The sequence below is a fragment of the Ammospiza caudacuta genome, chromosome 4 (assembly GCF_027887145.1).
Source record: "Ammospiza caudacuta isolate bAmmCau1 chromosome 4, bAmmCau1.pri, whole genome shotgun sequence".
Taxonomy (NCBI): domain Eukaryota; kingdom Metazoa; phylum Chordata; class Aves; order Passeriformes; family Passerellidae; genus Ammospiza; species Ammospiza caudacuta.
Genome location: NC_080596.1, coordinates 30,865,928 through 30,884,702, shown reverse-complemented (window position 1 = coordinate 30,884,702; position 18,775 = coordinate 30,865,928). Strand labels below are relative to the sequence as shown.

The 18,775-nt window shown below is 38.1% G+C and overlaps 1 protein-coding gene across 1 annotated transcript in view; it reads right to left on the bottom strand.

The window, feature by feature from the left end:
• Window positions 1-7,805: 7,805 nt before the first annotated feature.
• INTU (inturned planar cell polarity protein) overlaps window positions 7,806-18,775 on the bottom strand; it is a 35,039-nt gene continuing 24,069 nt past the window's right edge. Inside the window, exons 9-16 of the mRNA XM_058803913.1 lie at window positions 16,967-17,020; window positions 15,789-15,851; window positions 14,534-14,755; window positions 12,948-13,352; window positions 12,337-12,434; window positions 11,521-11,710; window positions 9,477-9,631; window positions 7,806-8,620 (exon numbers count right to left, since the gene is read on the bottom strand). Of these exons, the coding sequence (XP_058659896.1) occupies window positions 8,509-8,620; window positions 9,477-9,631; window positions 11,521-11,710; window positions 12,337-12,434; window positions 12,948-13,352; window positions 14,534-14,755; window positions 15,789-15,851; window positions 16,967-17,020 (1,299 nt within the window). The 3' untranslated portion in view covers window positions 7,806-8,508. The remainder of the gene's footprint in view (window positions 8,621-9,476; window positions 9,632-11,520; window positions 11,711-12,336; window positions 12,435-12,947; window positions 13,353-14,533; window positions 14,756-15,788; window positions 15,852-16,966; window positions 17,021-18,775) is intronic.

The window sequence follows — 18,775 nt, the reverse complement described above, 5'->3', positions numbered from 1 at the left end:
AGGAGGGGACAGCCCCTCACGGAGAGCCCCAGCGGCTGTGGTGCAGGGCGAGCCCTGCCGTGTGTGAAAACCGCGTGGTTTATGATTGGCTTTTCGAAAATATTAAAAGGAATATCATATCTGTTATGTTAGGAAGTTATGCTGTATAAATTTAAAAAAAAAAATCTTTTGTCGGAAGAAACTTAACTCCTTACCGCCTCGCTCAGTCATGAAAACGCAGTCAGAATTAAGAGGAAGAAAGTTACACTGCCCAGATAGAATCCTGTGTTTGAATGGAATTTATGCATCATGTATGAGAGGTATGAAAATGCAACAGGCTGTTGCTTTTAAGGGTTAATCCTCTGTTAATGTGGGTCCTTTTCGGGGCTTATTTTGCCCAGAAAGAGATACCCAGAGTGTCTGTAACTCCTTGTTTCTATTGCCTCATATTGTCCTAATCCAAATTGTTCAAATTTCTATTACTCTAATTATACTACTATTTTTATAACCATCTTATTACAATTAAACTTTTAAACTTTTAAAAACAAGTGATTGTTGTTTTACACAGGTGGAAGCTGTGTGTGCCCCAGAGGTGGGCACAGCTCTGGGTGCCTCCTGGGCCAGGGCCAGGCAGAGTTTGTGCTCTCTGCTCCTTCATCCCACCCATTGCCAACACCTATGGAAGAGTCATCCCCAGCTGGGCTTGGGCTCTGTCTGTTTCCAGAAACAGACCCGTCTGTTTGCTTTCCCTAGGGAGAAAAGTCAACTCGAACCCCAAGTGTCTCTGCTTACCCCGCGTTTTATGGGTATCGGATATTTATGTTTTGAAACTTCACAAAATAAACCTACAGGCTGGAAAAGTTCCCTAAGTATTTATTTGCTTCTAAAAATGACACTGTTTCACACAGCAATGTGACGTCTTTGTGACACAGCATGTGACACTGCACGGTTCTGTTCCACTGGAGAGATTAAAAATAAGCACAAAACGACTAAACTAGTTTAACATCCCTGTCAAGAGGCTTGATTATCTCCCCATTTATCACGGCCTCAATGGTCTCCTAAACAACCAGAATTTTCCTAATGAAAACATATTCTTTTCCTCTAAAACCTCCAGAGGCAAGAGAAACCACTGGTACACAGAATTATTTCTAACACAACTACTCCACCTGCCTTGATTATCTCATTTTTACTTGCTAGGATGAGGATCAGAAAGGCAAACCAGGTCCTGTCCCATGTACAGCAGCTCTGCTCTTTACATCCCTGTTAGAAAAAAGTGGCTCAAGGCATGGCAGCAGCACTTGAGGCTGACTCTGACTGAATAGAAGCCTCGGGGGCAAAGAGATTAAATGCAAATGCTCCTGTGTGCTTGTGCAACCCCAGCCAGCTGGTTTGAAGCTGCTCTGGGGAGCAGCAGACTCGTGCAAACATTCCTGACAGCCACCAGAAAGTAAATCCATTTGTACAAATTCCATGAGCCAAGGGTTTCACGTCAAACTTAATGGCTGGGGTGAAATCTTAGGAACACTGCTGGGCTTAATTTCTTTGAAACCAGACATTTAAATGCCACTTAAATGCCTCTTTTATCCTGAGTTGTCAATACTCCACAAGGTTTGGTCTTTCCTTCTTGAAAATTACTACCTCAGAAATAAGGGTTTTCTCATTAATGTATATGCTAAGATTTATCCCTAATACTGAGAAGGATCCTGAGCCATTTTAAACTTTCTCAAGAAATACTGTACTAAGTATGCTTGGGTCTTTGTATTTTTAGGCCGTGTTTTGGCTTAAAATGCTGCCAGCCAGGTAAAAACCTTTTCAATGTTGTTTTAGTATGAGCAAAATGGAAACATTGAGAATTTCAAACAAGAGGCAAATAAGTATTTTCTTGGATTCCTTGGTCTTTCTGTAGTACAGAACACTAAGAAACTTTTCTCCTAATGGATCACTCCAGAGGAGGATCTTTTGACCATTAAACATTTATCTGGTGTCACACTCTGTGTTAGCTGGTACCAATGGCTAAATTTAGAAAAGCTGTGATCCTTCTTCTGATGCTTTTTTTAAGCTCTACTGGGCAAGTAGAGGGCTTAGGAATTAAATGAGGTCACTCCCATCCTAAGGGTGCTCTGAATTTTTTCAGTGCTGTTCAAACTTGCACAGCTCATTTTTTTCCTTCTTTAGTAGGAGTGAAATAGTTTTTTTACCAAGTAGATTGCAGTTCATAAGTGATCAATAGAGTCCCCTAAAATACTTTAAGGGCTGTATTAGGAACTAGCACTGTTTTTTTTTTTTTGTCTTCACTAGCAAAAAACGTGCACACATTTTTTGAGAGAGACAAATCCAAATCCCTAATTATATTGGACAGAAGACACTTTTTAAAAATTAATATTGATTACAATTCAAGTACATCTGAAATCAAATCTACTTGCAATGTCAAGGTAAAGTTCTGGGTCCTCCATAATAGCAGAAAGACAATCTTCTCTAATTCAGGCCACTGATACACACATATGAAATATATTTTTACAATAAATATAATATTTATGTCCATCAATATAAATAGCTGTCATAACCTTGCTAAAAACCATTTAGCATATTTTGTTTTGGATCAACATGAATGTATGCAAATGAGCGGCTATTTGATAATGGTTGTTGCTGCTTCGCTGACAAAACCAGTTTTGCTGAAAGCAGCAATTGCAGTAGGGTTGTTGTTTCAGAAAGTTATCCCATCTGGAAAACAGAGTCTTAACTGGAGAAATAACAGGCGATATATTTAATTCAAGGCCTCCACCTGGATCAGAATAAGCAGCATGACAAAAAGTTGTTAAAATCATATCAATCAGCTTCATTTGTACCTTCAGAACAACATGAATGAAACAAGGATCACTCACAAAATACATTTGTACACCCACAGCACATATAAATCCTCTCATTCTCATATTTTGTGCTAGTAAACCTATTACCTTAATCTAAATTATTATAATTTGTGTTTTTAGTAATCTTGATACTCTTCTCTATCCTAGTGGCAAGTTAATGACCAGAAGCAGAGGCTTTGGCAAAGCCTCAAGAGACACAGCACTTTGAAATAAAGCCAGCATGAACTGCAGGCCTGCTGCTCAGATAAAGCATGAAACAGTGAAATCACCTTTACTTTGAAAGGAAGACATTAACAGAGCTAATGGGGTAAGCTTCAAGGTTTGTGATATTTAGGACAGATTACCAGAGGTATGCAGGGCATTATGTAAGAATTTAAGAATCCCTGGTATTTTCTGAAATGACCTAAGCAAGTTCTATGCCAGCATTTATTCAGATTTTATTTTGACTTCCTGGAATGCCAAGAGAGGAGATCCTTGAAACAAAACACTTTGGAACTAACAACTCCTGTTATCAGGGGGCAAAACGTGCTCAGGGATGCAGGGACCAAACTCCTGTTCTCTCAAGAGCATTTTCATGGTTTTTTAAAGAATTATTTATTTGAAGATAATCTTCACAGCAGGAATTAGCATTATTAAATGTACTTCAAATGCTACTGAACAACCTAGTAAAATTATGCTATCCACAAACCTGCCCTACTCCAAACACCTGGCTCTGAGTAGGAAAACCCATCCTAGTTTTCTACTGAAAGTTTTCACCAAGCTGTGAACTGAACATAATTCTTCAAAACAAAAGTGGAAGCCTGTACAAGTTCTGTAAAATCCAGTAGGTAAGAAATGTAATTTTGATCAACTTCTGCTACTGTAGAATGGCTTGGCCCTTCAGTAATAGTCTGTCAGGCACAAATAACTGTAAATGGAAAAGCTGGTGCTAACACCCTCATGAATTCTTAATAAACACGATGATAAAGATTTAAAAGGTGTTCATTTCTGTTTGTAAAAGCTCCCTTAGTGGTGTCCATAACATCCAAAACTGAAGGCTTGGTGCACAACAATTCCCTGTACTGAGCTCCCAAATCCCTGCACAGGCCAGGCAGCCCATCTGTATTTGTGATTTTAATAATCCAGTGCCCAGTTCCTGGAACTGTTGCTCAGCAGCACCTACTAGAAAAGAAATTTATGCACATTGTTATGCATGCAGGCACTCTGCTTTCCAGCACAGACTGCCTGCAGAGCTGAGACATTTAAACAGAGGAGATCACTGCTTTGTCTCATTTCTAACAAAGCATAGAGACCTGGAGGGGTGAAGACAGAGTATTCCCACAGGTAGTGCCTTCCATTTGCTGAAACACTTCCCAGCTCAAATATCTGCCATTCCAAAGCTGCTGTCCTCCAGCAGAATCCTTAAGGATCAAATTCTCTTCCTTTTTCTCTGGAAAGAACTTTTTTTCTATGGAATACCAAGATTTCACTTCCTCCCCATACATTCTTGCTCAGATCTGTAAGAAGCATTACTTGTTTCAGCTTTTCCCTATAGTGGAGCAAAAATTAAAAAATCTGTGTGGCAAAGTTAAAAAAGTTAAAATTATAGGTGTGGATTTTAAATCTGTTTTAAATCCCAGCTCTTGGGATTCTCTACAGGTGAAAACATGGCAGGCAATAAACCAACCTTTGAAGAACTCCAAACTGTGTACCTTCTTATACCAAAGGCATCACAAAATTATTAGTTCAGCCCAAGTAAAAGGCACAGGGAGCAACAGGTGAAGCAAAGCAGCCAATTCCTGGGATAACCTTGCACAGACAAGAACCAGAGTTAAGTTGTCCATTGCAGGCAAATCAGGAAAGCCAACAGCCCCAGAGACAGCAGAGATTTCTCTCTGTACTGCAAAACCTTCCAGACATGCTTTTCAGGAAATAATTTTACGTGTTTGAATGAATGAAATGTATCTAGGGACATAAACTACCCAGAAATCATCTCCAGTTGAGAAAATCTTCAGTTGATATTCTTGATACAGAACAAGGATGGTCATTAATTCTTTTAATCACACCCCATAACACCTTAAGTTAGGAAAAACCAAACTCCTCTGGTTTCTGCACCCAAAGTTGGCAAAATCCAGTTAAAACCTTTCCCTACAGAATCTAAACAAAGGCAAAATTTCAGAATCTACACAAATGCTGAGCTGTGCTCAGCACTACTTCCAGGGAATTGTCTTTCTCTCCACTTCATCCTTTTCTTTAAGAATTGTGCATTTCTTATTACTTTTATGCTTCTAATTGCACATTGGTAAATTTTTAAGTACCAGAAAGGATTCTAATACTATTGTGCATTGATCTGCCTTTAGAAAGAAGTAAATATAACACCTGAGGCACATTGATAAAAATCCATTTCTTTGGTAAGGTAAAGCTGGCACTGCCACTGCAGAAGTTTCACTGCCTTCCCCTGTAGGAGCAGCGTGGTCTGACAACTGAGCTGATCTCAGTGGATCTGCCTCCTGCTGCCCTGCCCAAACTGAAACACAAAGATTGCTGCATACAGCTATGAAAACAGAGCATGACATTGTTAGAATACTGACCTTTCTACTAAGTGAAACTTCAGAGCACCAAGAACAAGACCCGTCCAAAACACTGTATTTACAAAATAATCAGCAAACATGGCAGTCTCAGAGCAGTTCCTACAATGAGTTTATCTTTTCACTGGTACAAGTTGATCACAGTAGGAGAAACGTTTTACATAAGTTTTTACAGCTCTGACATAGCTGCGCTGCCTTTATCTGCATCAGGGGCACATCTTGTGCAGTAAATACAGACCATGTGGTTGTACCCAAAAATCACTTTTTATTTGCCAGTTTGGGAACAACTCTGCAGCTGTAGTATCCCATTTCCTGACCTGAGCAGAACATATAAGACAGCATCCAAAGACCCTGAGCTTCAACAGTGGATATGGCACTTGGCTAAATATTGTACTCCTAAGGAAATTAATCTTGAGTGTTATTCATGGAATGTTTCTAAAATTTGAGTCTCGAGCTCACATACACATGTGAGCCATCTGGAAGCACTTCCAGGAGATTTTAAGAACTATAAACAGTGTTATTTACACAATGCCTGTTTCACTGTTTTCCACTATAAGTAAAGAAAGAAAACAACCTTAAACTCTTCATACACAAATGACTGTAATTGAAAAGGGACTGCTTAAGAATTTCCATGTGATATCAGGAGATTAATCAAACTTTAGTGACTGACAGAATTCCTCCTGGTCAGCACTACCAGAAAAGCCTGTGGCAAGGAAATTTTCTGGCACTGTAGTAAAGAACTGTCAACAAGAGAAAACACAGAACACTGCATTTTTGTTTACATTATCAAAACCTAATCAAAGAAATCCTGAAAGGGATAACTTAAGACAGAGACAAATGAAGCAGATTTTCCATCTATTTTCACATTAAACAAACCAGAGATGAAGAATTTATTTTCCATTCTGCTGATATGAATGAATTTGATGCAATTTGCCAAATGCCAGTATCAACACTCCATATTCCAAGACCAAGATTCCTTGTCATTAATTCCACGGGTGTGTTGGCCTGTGTGCCTTTCAAGAATCCATCTGAATGGAGGGGCATTTGCAGGCACCTCAAAGTCATCAATCATTTAAGATGAAACCCAAATTTTATTGCTGTAACAGGCTACACAGGAAACCTACCTCTTTGTACCACCACGAATTACCAGCCATGCTGAGGGAAAGAAGTGCACAGCTCTTGACCAGATCTATTTTGTTTATTAAAATTAATATGCAAAAGATTGTTTTTACCTGTTTTCCCTTATCCCCTTTGGACAGAAAAATATGTTTGCATTGGTCCTTAAAAGCAACCTTTAGAGCCTGTGTTGGGAAATAGTGTGTCATGTTTGCCAAACAGTGCCAGAGATTCTATAGAGAAAGAAATGGATTTTTAAACTCAACTAGAGATTTTGACATTTCCAAAGTTTATACCATACCAAGGATATTATAGAATATCACTTCTATTTGGTATGAGCTGCAAAGGCCGAAAATCTTCCTTTTCAGGTCCTTTTTCAAGGACTTCCTTTTGGAAATCTGGGTTTATTTTGAAACTTACCAACAGTGTATGAATTTGGTGTTAGCACTAGAAAATCTCAATCTACAAGTGAACCAGACACTGCTCTCCTGCAGCAGCCTCCCTGTGCATTTTGGCTGACAGAGAGGGTGCTCACACTCCATCTTAAAGCAATGCCTGACAGCTGATACAGGTATCAGAAACTCGGTGGCACTTTTAGAATTAGATTAAATAAATTAAATAAAGGCTTCTCCTGGACATTAAGATAAACAGCTGAAAGCACTGCAGCAAGCTTGCTTTCCTCCACGTTCCTTCTTCCATCTACCAGGAAATCTAATGCCTAAATCTCAGATATTTTAGACTTTTGAGAGGTGCAGCAGAGTAACTCACCCATCACTTGATTTATACGCAGAGAACAGAGCTAACCCACTGCTGCTGTCATTTGTGGGCTCAGACTGAAATACTGCTGCTCATCTGCTAGGAACCATAAATCCTGGAGAAAGCTGATTAGCAAAGTCCTCAATCACAGCTCGCACTTCAGGCCCAAGACTTCTGCTGCTTGGAACTGAAGCAAGTGCTGAGTGATGAAGACAAGCTGTGAATCACCCTGTGAGCACTGCAAGCATTTGATTGACTGTTTTAGCACTACCCCAAACTGTGTCCTTTACTAGTGAGAACGAGATCTAAAGATTTGGCCATGAGAACCCATGAAACTGAATTGGCTCTCCTGAACACTTAAACTTTTTGATCCCGTTGCTTGAAATGCAATTCTAGTTATGCATTTTATGAAAAGCACTCATGAAAAACAATTAGAATAAAATAATAAAACCAAAGAGAAAATCCTGCTTTACTGTTCTTTAACAAATATACATTTTTATTATGAAATTATGAATATAAAATCGGCCAAGTCTATGCACATCTTAAAACCACCCTGCCCACCCCCCTTCTTTTTTTGTGTCTTCAAAATTGCATTTTAACAAATTTAAGTAATATTTATAGTTAAAACTCACGGAGTCAAGTAAAACATCAACCACACTATAGTCCTCGAGTGTCCAGGACAGCAAAAACAGTAAACCATCAGTTTTGTGAGGCTAAGTGCCAGGAATTGTCTTAAAGATTTCTCTCTGTTTTGATTAACACAATGCTACTGAAAACATTCAGTGTTTTCCAGCCTCTCAGAGGTGCAAAATTTAAAGTTACTGGAGAATTTTTTTTTTTCCTCCACCACCAATTTCCATGTTCACGGAGTACTTGGAGGATCAGCTTACCATTTTATGCTGCATATTGTACACTGAACAGCAGTGAACATACAAATGATGTGGTGTTTTCATATAATAAAGTTAGGACCAGGATAAAAAAAAAAAGTGACAGCATATAAAAATAGGAACTTTGGTTCTCTGAAAATAACCATTCCATTGATGAGCTCATCAGAAGCACCACTCAAGTTTTAACTGCTTCATACCACAAAGTATTTGATTTTTTTAAAGCATTTCAAAGATGCCCCATGGGTGGCACCCAAACTGAGTTCATTTCCCTTGACATGGGATATTGTAAAGAATGAACACCACCCTGCAGGATGCCTGGGTGTGCAGGAAGCTCAGCTATGCAGCTAAGCCAAAGGACAGCTTAAAGGCCAGCTCCACAGCAGCTTCTGCCACCGAGTCATGGAAACACACGTAACACTCCTGAGGCTTGGGATGGAGAATGAGTCTCCTGGGGAAAAAAAAAGAAGAAAGAATAAAAAGAAGAAAATCATCAAAAGTGTTTTTTTTTTTTTCCTCCCCAAATGGTAGATTCTGGTTGTACTGCAAGGTTTCAGCAGGAAATTAAAACAAGCTGCTGTTGCTTAAAACATGCTGCAGATGTTGGTGTCTGTCCTTTACCTCTTTCAATACACTGATTTTAAAATCAAGTTATTCTCTACTCAGTTTTGTTAAGGCTGTGTAGGGAAAAAAATCTTCAGGTTTTCAGGATCTTCTGGGTCTGTTTGCAGCAATCCAAGTCTGTGGGCTACAAGCTGCAATCAAGGTCCTTGGGAGCAAGCCCCAGGATTCACCTATTTACTAATTTTTAAAGGTAATAACATGTGGGTAGTTACATTTCCACATATTAATCCAATGAGGGCTCCTAGGGAAAGAGCTAAAATAGAGGAGCTCTTATTATAATTATTTTTTAAAAGGCATCAACAATAGTATAAACATTTTTTCAATGTTTTAATTTTTTCCACACAAACAGCAGTTACGTACATTCATGCTGGGAAACAATTATTTTTCTTCTTTCTTTGAAAGATTTTTCTTCCCAATGAAAGAGCCTCTTTTAGAATATAACAGTAATTATAACTGTCACCTTATTTATGTCATTGACTCAGCAGCTGTTAAAGGTGGAAATTCACATCAGTGCAACTTCTCAGTGCCCTTAAATTAAAGCTACCTCAAGTCAGCTCAAGTGATGTGCTACAGTTAAATTTATTTTTCAAGAACACAATGGCATAGTCCAAATGAAAAACTTCAAGAACACAATGGCATAGTCCAAATGAAAAACTGGAGGTGAAATTTGTCTTTAAACCTACCCCACAACCCAGTAGTTCATTGTTGGTGGTGGTTTCTTCTGGTCAGCCCAGTTTTCAGGAGAGCACTCAAACAGCAGCCCATGTTCTCTTACCAGCCCTGGGTCCTCAGCTGCCTTACTGAAATCTGAAATCCCACTGCCTGCTGCCTTCTTTTTCTGTAAAACAGCTGGTGAAATGTTAGTAGAGAATGAGACATTGTGACAAACACAGGCAAATACAAGCATGTGATTTGTTCAGGACTCCCTGATGGGTGACTCTGCTGTCAAAAAGCCAGGCTTAGGAGATAGAACTGACTTGCTTACATGATTCTTTTCTCCACAGTTTTGTTAGTTGGGCATCAAAAGGCTTTTCTGTTGTTATACAAGTTGGAATTAGACATATGCTCCTTTTTTGACTTTTCCTTTCAAGCTAAACACTGTTTTTCTAATAAGACATCTGAGTTACTACAGCACTTTAAAAAGTGTGCTACAACAGCTAAAGCTCTCATCTTTCTTTTCTGTGTGCCTCCCTAATGAAGAACTGTGATAGTAAAAGTCTATTAAGCAAACTTGGCCAGGCAGGAATTTCTTTTTGTAAATAAGCAGCTGAAGCACTTTGCTCAGAGCATTTTCTGACTCTTACTCAGTATGAAGGCATAAAATCATAGAAAATAAAGACATTTCTGTGTTTTCTCAAGCTGTTAGAGCTGTGTTTTGAGAAAAGCCTTTGAATAAACCTTGCAATTTTCCAGTTCATCTCTGGATCTGCCAGTGAAACTATTGCTTCAAAGGTCAAAGAAAAGATGTTTTTAGAAAACAACTCAAGGAATTTCTGTCTGCCACATGAAGATGGAGAAACCACATTGTTCAACCTGCCTACAATATTGAAGATATAGGGACTGAAGATTGAGAAAACATAGTCAAAACATCTTATTTTGGGGTTTCAGACCACTGAGCTTATCTTTGCTAAATTTAGGATTTTTTCCAAGACTCCTGGACACATTTGAAAAGTTAAATTGTTGAATTTTCAGTTCTCAAAAATAGAGGAAAAATTAATTATTGGTCAGTTTACAGTAACTTTGCATTACTGGTGCAGCTCTCTGGATCCCAAACTGTAACAATATTTAGCAGATGACAAAGAACACACAGTATAATCGTACATTTCTGTATTTGATTTTTTATCATGTACAATGAACAAGGCAAATTTCTATTTATTCTTTAACATTCTCCTTGTGCTATAATACAGCCTGCCAATTTCAGCATTAATTGCTAGAGCCAGTCTGCAAAGACTACAGCAAATTTTGCTGAAAGAGACATGTCTATCAGTTATTTCTAACTCCCAGTTTTTATGACTTGAAGTATAAAATGCCTACTTTATAGCTATAGCCAAAGGAAATTTGATGCTAGAGATAAACTCATTCATTGTCTCTGCTTGCTTTTGGGTGTCTATATCTCCCAACAGAAATGCCCAAAACACACGGCTCATTGCCAAAGTCCTATTCAGCCAAACCCCAGTGCCATGTGACCAAGCCACCAAATTAACACCATTTTTAACACTTAAAAATTCCTAGATTTACAAGGCACATGGGTCTAGCCAGAAATGGAAAAGAGAAAGCCTCAGAGAAAAAGGAAAATAATTATCTCATTTGCTTCTCCTGTGTTGTGCTCATGTGGGATGAGTTTGGCAATTGCTTACCCACAGGTGATTGTTTCATTGGTTTCTGGTGTGGGTTATTTTGGCTCATTGGCCAATCAGTGCCAAGCTGTGTTGGGACTCAGAAATTACTTCTTCAGTAACATCAAAGAAACATTAAGAAAAACCATGCTGCTCTTTGTAAACCTGCCTTCATGCAGTCTGTACTGTTATTTCCCCTTTTCTCACTTAACTCACTTGAATTGTCACTTTAGGATCTAAAAAATACAACTGACACTGTTCCACTTTGGTTTAGAGTCTGCAGACATGCAAATACAGCTGCTCGTGAACCACTGAAATAATGAAGTGAAAAGAACCTAGAAATACTGAATTGAGAATGTGATTGGACAAAGAGAAATCCAAATTACCATACCTCTTTCTTCATGGACTGCTGGAAAATGGAACGGATTGAAAGGCAGCACTGGTAGAAATTCTCAATTAACTGAGGGTGGATGGAGCCACCGAGCTGGGCTACTTCTTTGTGAGTTGGAGTAATAAAGATTCCTTGCATTGTCTCCAAAAACAGATAGTGGAAGAGGGTGTTCTCAGGACCAGATGTCAACCTTAAAAATATTGGAGAAGTCATTTAATTAAAATAATTAAAATAATGAAAATAATTTGCAGCTTTTGTTTCTTAAGGCAGAATTGGTTTTCTAATCACAATAGGGTACAAAATGGATACAGGCATTCAAAGGTTTCTGTCTTCACACCAAGGAAATCCTGCTGATTTTGACTATAATACTCAATTTAAAAAACCAACAAATTAAACTGTGCTGCTAGTTAGGCATTGCCACATAAATTTATGTTCTCAAAAATTGTCTCCAAAACAGGAAAGTGAAATAAAAGCTTTTTTCCTTGTACACCTACCTAGAGATAACATGGAAGCAAGAAGCTAACCACATGTGTGGTCCAGAAACTCCTGCTTGAAATTCCAAGGTCACACAGACGTGGGACAGGTGTGCACAATACTGACATATTATTCAGAAACAGCTGTCTTTTATTGTATTATTTCCAATTTTTATGTTTAATTAAGCTCTCAGTTTAACAGATTCACTTCTGATAATCTCTGCATAGAAAAGCTTTGGTTGGGATAAAATCACGAGGGGACTTCTGTGATCTGTGTATATTTAAAAAGCAATCTAAGCATGGCCTAAAAAAATTAAATACTCAGTAAAAAATAGTTTCTTACCTCATAGCATTAGGAAGTTCTGTAACTTTCTCTGAAGAGTTCTTTTTCAGGTTTCCTGAATGAAATGGGTTTGGCAGGGTGTGTTTTTTCCTAGTGGCCTGAAGAACAAAATGATAGATGAAATAACAGAGAACACATAGTGAAAGAAAGAACAGAATCCAGCCAAACCAACAGAAAGAAGAGGACAGTGTTGTGTTTTGAATAAGGCCCAGTTATATCAATTTATATAAGTGTATTTTATAGCCTATTTAAACTAAACTTAGACACAGTTGTACAATTGTACAGCAGTTAGTTGTGATAGGTTATTTTGGGGTCATACAACTGTACAGAAATTAGTTGTGATAGGTTATTTTGGAGATAGTCTCCAATTACATCTGCTTTTTTCAATGCAGCTGTGCCCACTTCACATGTGAAATCTCCAAATATTTACAAGCAATGATAAAATAAAGTGTGATGGCTCTGAGGCTGACTCAGCCCTTCCCAAGGCAACAGAATTATTTTATAGGGAATTCAAGGGACTTACTCTTTTATAACGTGCCTTTTGTAAAAGTCACCTTGAGTTTGAAGGGGCTGCCCTCTCCCCAAGCCCCCAGCAGCTGTTCAGTTCTGACCTGCTCCATCAGAGGCTGTGGATTTGTGCTCTCCTCCTCCGCGGGCCCCTCGCTGCCCTGCTCGGCCGCCCCGCTGTCCCGTGGGGTGCGCCCAGTGTCCCCAAAGAGGCTCCTCCTGCTCCCTGCAGTGCTCCCAGCTTTGCAGGAGCTCTGCAGCTTGCTCAGCACTGGGGAGGTGCTCAAGCTCTCCAGCCTGTCCCGTGCTGCAGGAAGGAACCAGTCAGCACAGGCTAAAGGTGGCACGGAGGGAGAATCCAGCCTTTCCTCGATGCTGGCGTCGATTCCTTCCAGCTGGAGAATGGTTGCTTTGACCTGGTCTACATAGATACAGTCTGGTCCTGGGTTCCCAATAGCTCTGGATGCACAGCCCCCTGCCTCCAGCAGGACACACAGGACAAAGTGTCCCTGTAAATGCAAACAGAACAGACTGCTCACAAACTCAGCAGCTGTTCGTGGCATTCACATTTTCTGAAAAATCCCTTTGCCCAGGATTTTAGTCCTGGGAAGCTGAGAAGCCTCAGGGAAAATGGAAAACAATTCTTATCTCATTTGCTTCTCCTCTGTTTTGCTCATGTAGAATATGTTTGGAGATTGTTTACCCACAGGTGATTGTTTCATTGGATTCTGCTGCAAGTTATTTTGACTCATTGGCCAATCAGTGCCACACTCTGGAAAGAATCACAAGTTCTCATTATTATCTTTTTAGCATTCTGTAAGTATCCTTTCTGTATTCTTTAGTTTAGTATAGTAGAGTAGTCTTTAATATAACACATTATCATAAAATAGTAAATTAGCCTTCTGAGAACATGGAGTCAGATTCATCATTCCTTCCTTGGTCTGCAGGCAATGCAACTACAATAGCTGTCTGCTTGAAACGAAGTCCACATTAGAAAACCAAACCCAGACATTTCTGATGCGAGCTGTCTGAAAAACTAAGATTATGAAGGTAGAAGCATTTTCAACTGAAGTTAAAAGGCATAAAAATAATGAGAATTTCTTATAAAATGCTCCCTAGGAAATTCTATCCCATGAAACAGCTACAAGTTGAGTATTTTGAAAAAATTACCCAACTATTGGAACAAGATGACCCCTGTGGCAGGGAGAAATGATGAGGAGGGCTCCATCTTATCAGAAGGCTAATTAATTGGTTTATTATACTACATTATTCTATATGACATTACATCTCAACTGAACCTGCCAAGCACTCAACTCCAACATCTCGTGACTGTCAGCTGACAGTCCTGAAACACACAAACCTGGATTCAACTGGTCAGTGAATTAAAACACTCACACCACAATCCAATTACCAATTCTCTTCAGGTAAACAATCTTGCATTCAGGTAAACAACCAATGCATTCCACTTGTGAACTAACATAGGCACAGCAAATGAGATAAGAACTGGTTTTTCTTTCTCTGAGGTTCAGAGAATGTGAAACCCAGAAATATTCTTGGGATTGCTTTTGTCTGTGAAGAGAATTGTGGCGACACCCAAAGAAATGCATGGGAAGTGTTGATCTGGGGAACACACAACTCACAAGAGCAAAGGAGAGGCTCAGAGAACGGGCATGCTGCAGCATCAACTCACCAAGCCCACTATCAGTAAGAAGTATCTTGCTTCAGGCTCCCTGTATCCTGTGAAATGTGACTCCTCATCCGGCTGCAGGTGATGCTGTGGGAACACTTCCCGCCAGATCACCAACTGCCCAATCCTCTGCTCTGCTGCCAGGGATAACAGACAGTAGTGCTGGCAATAGAAACCCACGTCAACAAGGTCTTCCTTTGGCAAGTGATTGCCAATCAAGTAACCCTTCATTAAACACAGGAAAGAAGAGTGTTCAGTGAGGACAACACCACCACGCAGCACTTCAGAGTGCTTTTCATACAGAGATACTCCTGCTCCATGTGCACTGAGATCTTAGGGTTTCTGTCCACAGACTTTTTGGTGTACATTCGTACAACACTGAGCTTTTTCTAAATAATCAAAACACTAAATATAAGCAAATCAACTATCAGCACATATGCGAGTCATCAAAGGTGAGCTGGGCTTTCCCAGCTTGCAAAACAGCTACAGTGTTAAGGTGCTCGAGTTCTCATTTAATTCTCTAATAAATCTCACTAATAAAATTATTAAATTTTATAAATTAAAAAAATTTGGAATTAATAAAATTTCCAAAGAAAACCCATATTACAGTGGTTCCAGCACTAAGGACTTCACAGCTGAAGTGCTCTCATGGTAGATACTGTGCAGTTCCACTTCTCTTATAACACTCCTGGCACAAAAAACAATTGCCTGATAAAATTCTTAAAATTCTTAAAACAATTGCCTGATAAAATGCAGGTTTTCTTAAAGCAAAGGCTGTTACATTCCTCTTTGTACTGTTGATTACACTGTCTCCATTTACCAAAGAGAAATAAGGCTATGAATGAGGCCAAAGTGAAAAAAGCTGTCAATACAATTTCTCAAGTCTTGGACTCAAAGACATTCAAGAGAGAGCACCTGCTATTAAAACATAGGATTGCACAAGAGTTCCCATTAAAATATCCTACAAACTCAGTTGAACAGACTCTTCCTACTTTCTTATTACTCCCTCTTTCCAATCCTTGGACGACACCAAGAAATTCAAATTTTAAAGAAGTATTTTTGTTTTTGCTGTTCATACAGTACATAGCATTTCCTGAAACTGATTTTTTCTGTTATGGTGTTTAAGCTTTAGGTCTGTAACTAAAAATACATGCTTAAATCAGTTATGTGTTCACCTCTGATTTGTGAGATTCTGAAACATTACATCAGATTTCTAGATACATTTTCCTAACCTTTAGGTCTTAATCATTAATATTACCTTGTAAAAGAGACAAGAGCCCAGGATCACATATAATCTTCTCATGTCATAATAATCTTCAGACTGTTGGGGAGGAAAAAGCATGTGCAATTTTTAATTCTGTATTTTAATATTATTTACCAAATGCAAGTGAACTAATTCCAGCCAACTGTAATCAATATTTCAATAATTTCATATTTGACCACCTCTTATTACCAGTACAGCAGTTAATACTGAGCATTTCAGGGAAATACCAAATTTTTAGCCTCCATCATTGAATTTTGTGTCATTACAATTGTCTCTAAAAATTTCAGCTTAAAATAACTAGTTTCTATTTAACTGTTATGTGTTCATAAACTATTTTTGTTAGGATATGTTCATTCTCACAGTTAACAGCAAAGTAACTTCAGCATAACTACTGACACCAGGGGCCCTCCTAGAGTAAAATTTACAAGTCAAAGCATTTTTTTCCAGTCTTTGACATTTTCCTCAAAATATTCCCATTCATTCATCTTGTATTGCCCAGTGCTCTCCCATTAGCAGCACTGTTTTTAGATAGATGTACTGGATTTTAAGTATGTGGAATCAATTTTTGTGCAATAAACTGTGACTCAAACACTGATTTCTGTAAATGATCATCCAGCTTATTCAGTGCAGGGATTCTTTTGAACAGAATTTTACAGTAACTTTAGAGTAATTTGGATCTCAAGACAGCTACTTCATTACAAAGTAAAGCTGAAATGTCAATGTGTTTACACCCTGCACAGCTAAGAGTTACTGAAATAAATTATATTATTACCTTCTGTAACAGTATTAAAACTAAGCAGAATTTGTAATTGCCTTCTGTAAACTAGACAATTAAATTCTGATTCATAGATGTTTCCAAGTTGGTTCACAATTGCTTGGGAAGGAGACAGTTACTTACACAAAGAAGAAATCTAACAAGAATCACCTCTGTGATTTTTGTAGACATCCCATGGATTTAAATTATATAAAATCATGGATTTTCAGTGACCAATCCTATAGGATTATAATATGTTATAATATTAAGCATGGAGAGAAATTCAGGATAAACTGCTTTTACTCCCACTTCATTAAAAGAAGTTGATGGATTTTGAAAATAGTCTTTGTTTAAACCACTGAATGTGACACCAAGGGAAGGAGATACAGTACAAAGCAAACAAAACCAAAATATTTACCAGCTGTGCAAAATCAGCTGCTTCCAGCTCACTCAGTGCTGTGTCAATTTCCATCTGAAATAGTAAAAAAAAAAAAAAAAAAAAAAAAGCTTTTTTAATAAACATTTCCAACACATTAATTTCCAGTAATAGCACATCTCACTCTGTCCTGCTCATCTCAGATTGGGATTTAAAGTGATGGGATAAAAACTTGCACCTATTTTTTATTAGTAACATCAAATACCAAGAATATCTGGGGACACCAGAATTAAGACAAATCCTTCCTAATTGCTGGCTATTTTCCTGCTCTTTGAACTGTCCCATTTCTCTGTGTATGTGCCTGCTGAGCCTAGTGTGGGTACAAAGGAGATGTCACTCTTACTTTCAGTGTGCTTTAAAACGTGAGGGCTAGAGACAAACCTGGCACACTACTGCATCCAACTGAGCTTTCAGAAAAATCTTTTATCCAATGGATTTAAGTTTTTTGTCTCTATCAAGTCACCAAAACTCTCTCACACATGATTTTTGTTCCATTGGAACTACTTTAAGCTTCCTTATTTCTGGAACTGCAAGGGCTGTTGGTTAAATCAAGTTTAACTATGAGTGCTTTTCTTGGTCCAAGGCCCTGAAACTCATGACATAAGTGTGCTACTTAATGAAAAGATCCTAAATCACAGTTGCAAACTTCTTGAGCTGTGTTAACAGGCTGCCTCCAATTGAAATACAGCCAGTTTTCAAACAGAGAAATGTCAGCAAGCCTAGTTGTTGGCACTCAACAACTAATCATCCTCTCAGCTTTTCCCCAGTCAAAATTTAAATGGCTTTCTGCCCGAAGAACTGACATTTTTAGTTTTATATTCCTTACAGAATAGAGTAGCTCCTCACCAAAACTCTGACTGGAAATATCATCTTCTGCACAACAAAACTTTTCTGGCAAATGGGAATGGTCTCAAAGAACTCTGGAAAGTGATGCCTGTATTATAAGTATCAATGATGATGTTTCCTAAGTACTTTTAAAACTTATTGTTTTATAAGAAAAAAGCAGCCTGCAAGCTGAACTGGAGAGCAAGGCACAACAGAGCCTCTCTACAGAAACTTGAGAAGTAAGAAAAAAGCATGGAAAGACTCCTGATCAACAAATTGTAAAAAAGCAGTAAAAACCCTGCAGTGTAAGGTGGAAAGAACTAAATAATGATCAGTCTGTGACTAAAGATAAAGGAGAAGATAATTCACCTTTAAAGGAGAAAAGGAAGAAAGCCACATTAGTAAAGAGAAATCTGTTTAGGAACAATGGCACAGGCTAAGATATTTTAAACTGGAGTCACAGATACTAAAGTAATGAAAGTGAGGTTTACAACTGGCAGCTAAAATGTTATTAATGTTATAATTAAATTATTATAGTCTATATAATTATTACATAATAAAATTATATAATTTAATTATTAAAATACATTAATTTTAATTCAATTATAACTTAATTATATAAATTATAATAAAGTTAATTACTGTGATTTACCTTTTGTCTTACTACTGCTTAAAGCACAACTCAGTTTCTAACATGGAGGTAACATGGCACAGTGAAATGGTGGAGAAAAACTGTACCTGTCTAGCATCAACAAACCACATGCAGGTATTTATTTTGATTCTGCAACAGCCATTTATAACTCTCATAAATTATGAGAAGTACACGTGTCACCTTGATTTTTTAAGATTTTCTAAGCCTTCTGATTTTATATTGTTATAACAAACTTCCTCACACACTTGATGTAAATAACTTATTGTTTTGCATTCTTTTATGGAGGAGGAGAAATTTGATGGACTGTTGGTTTG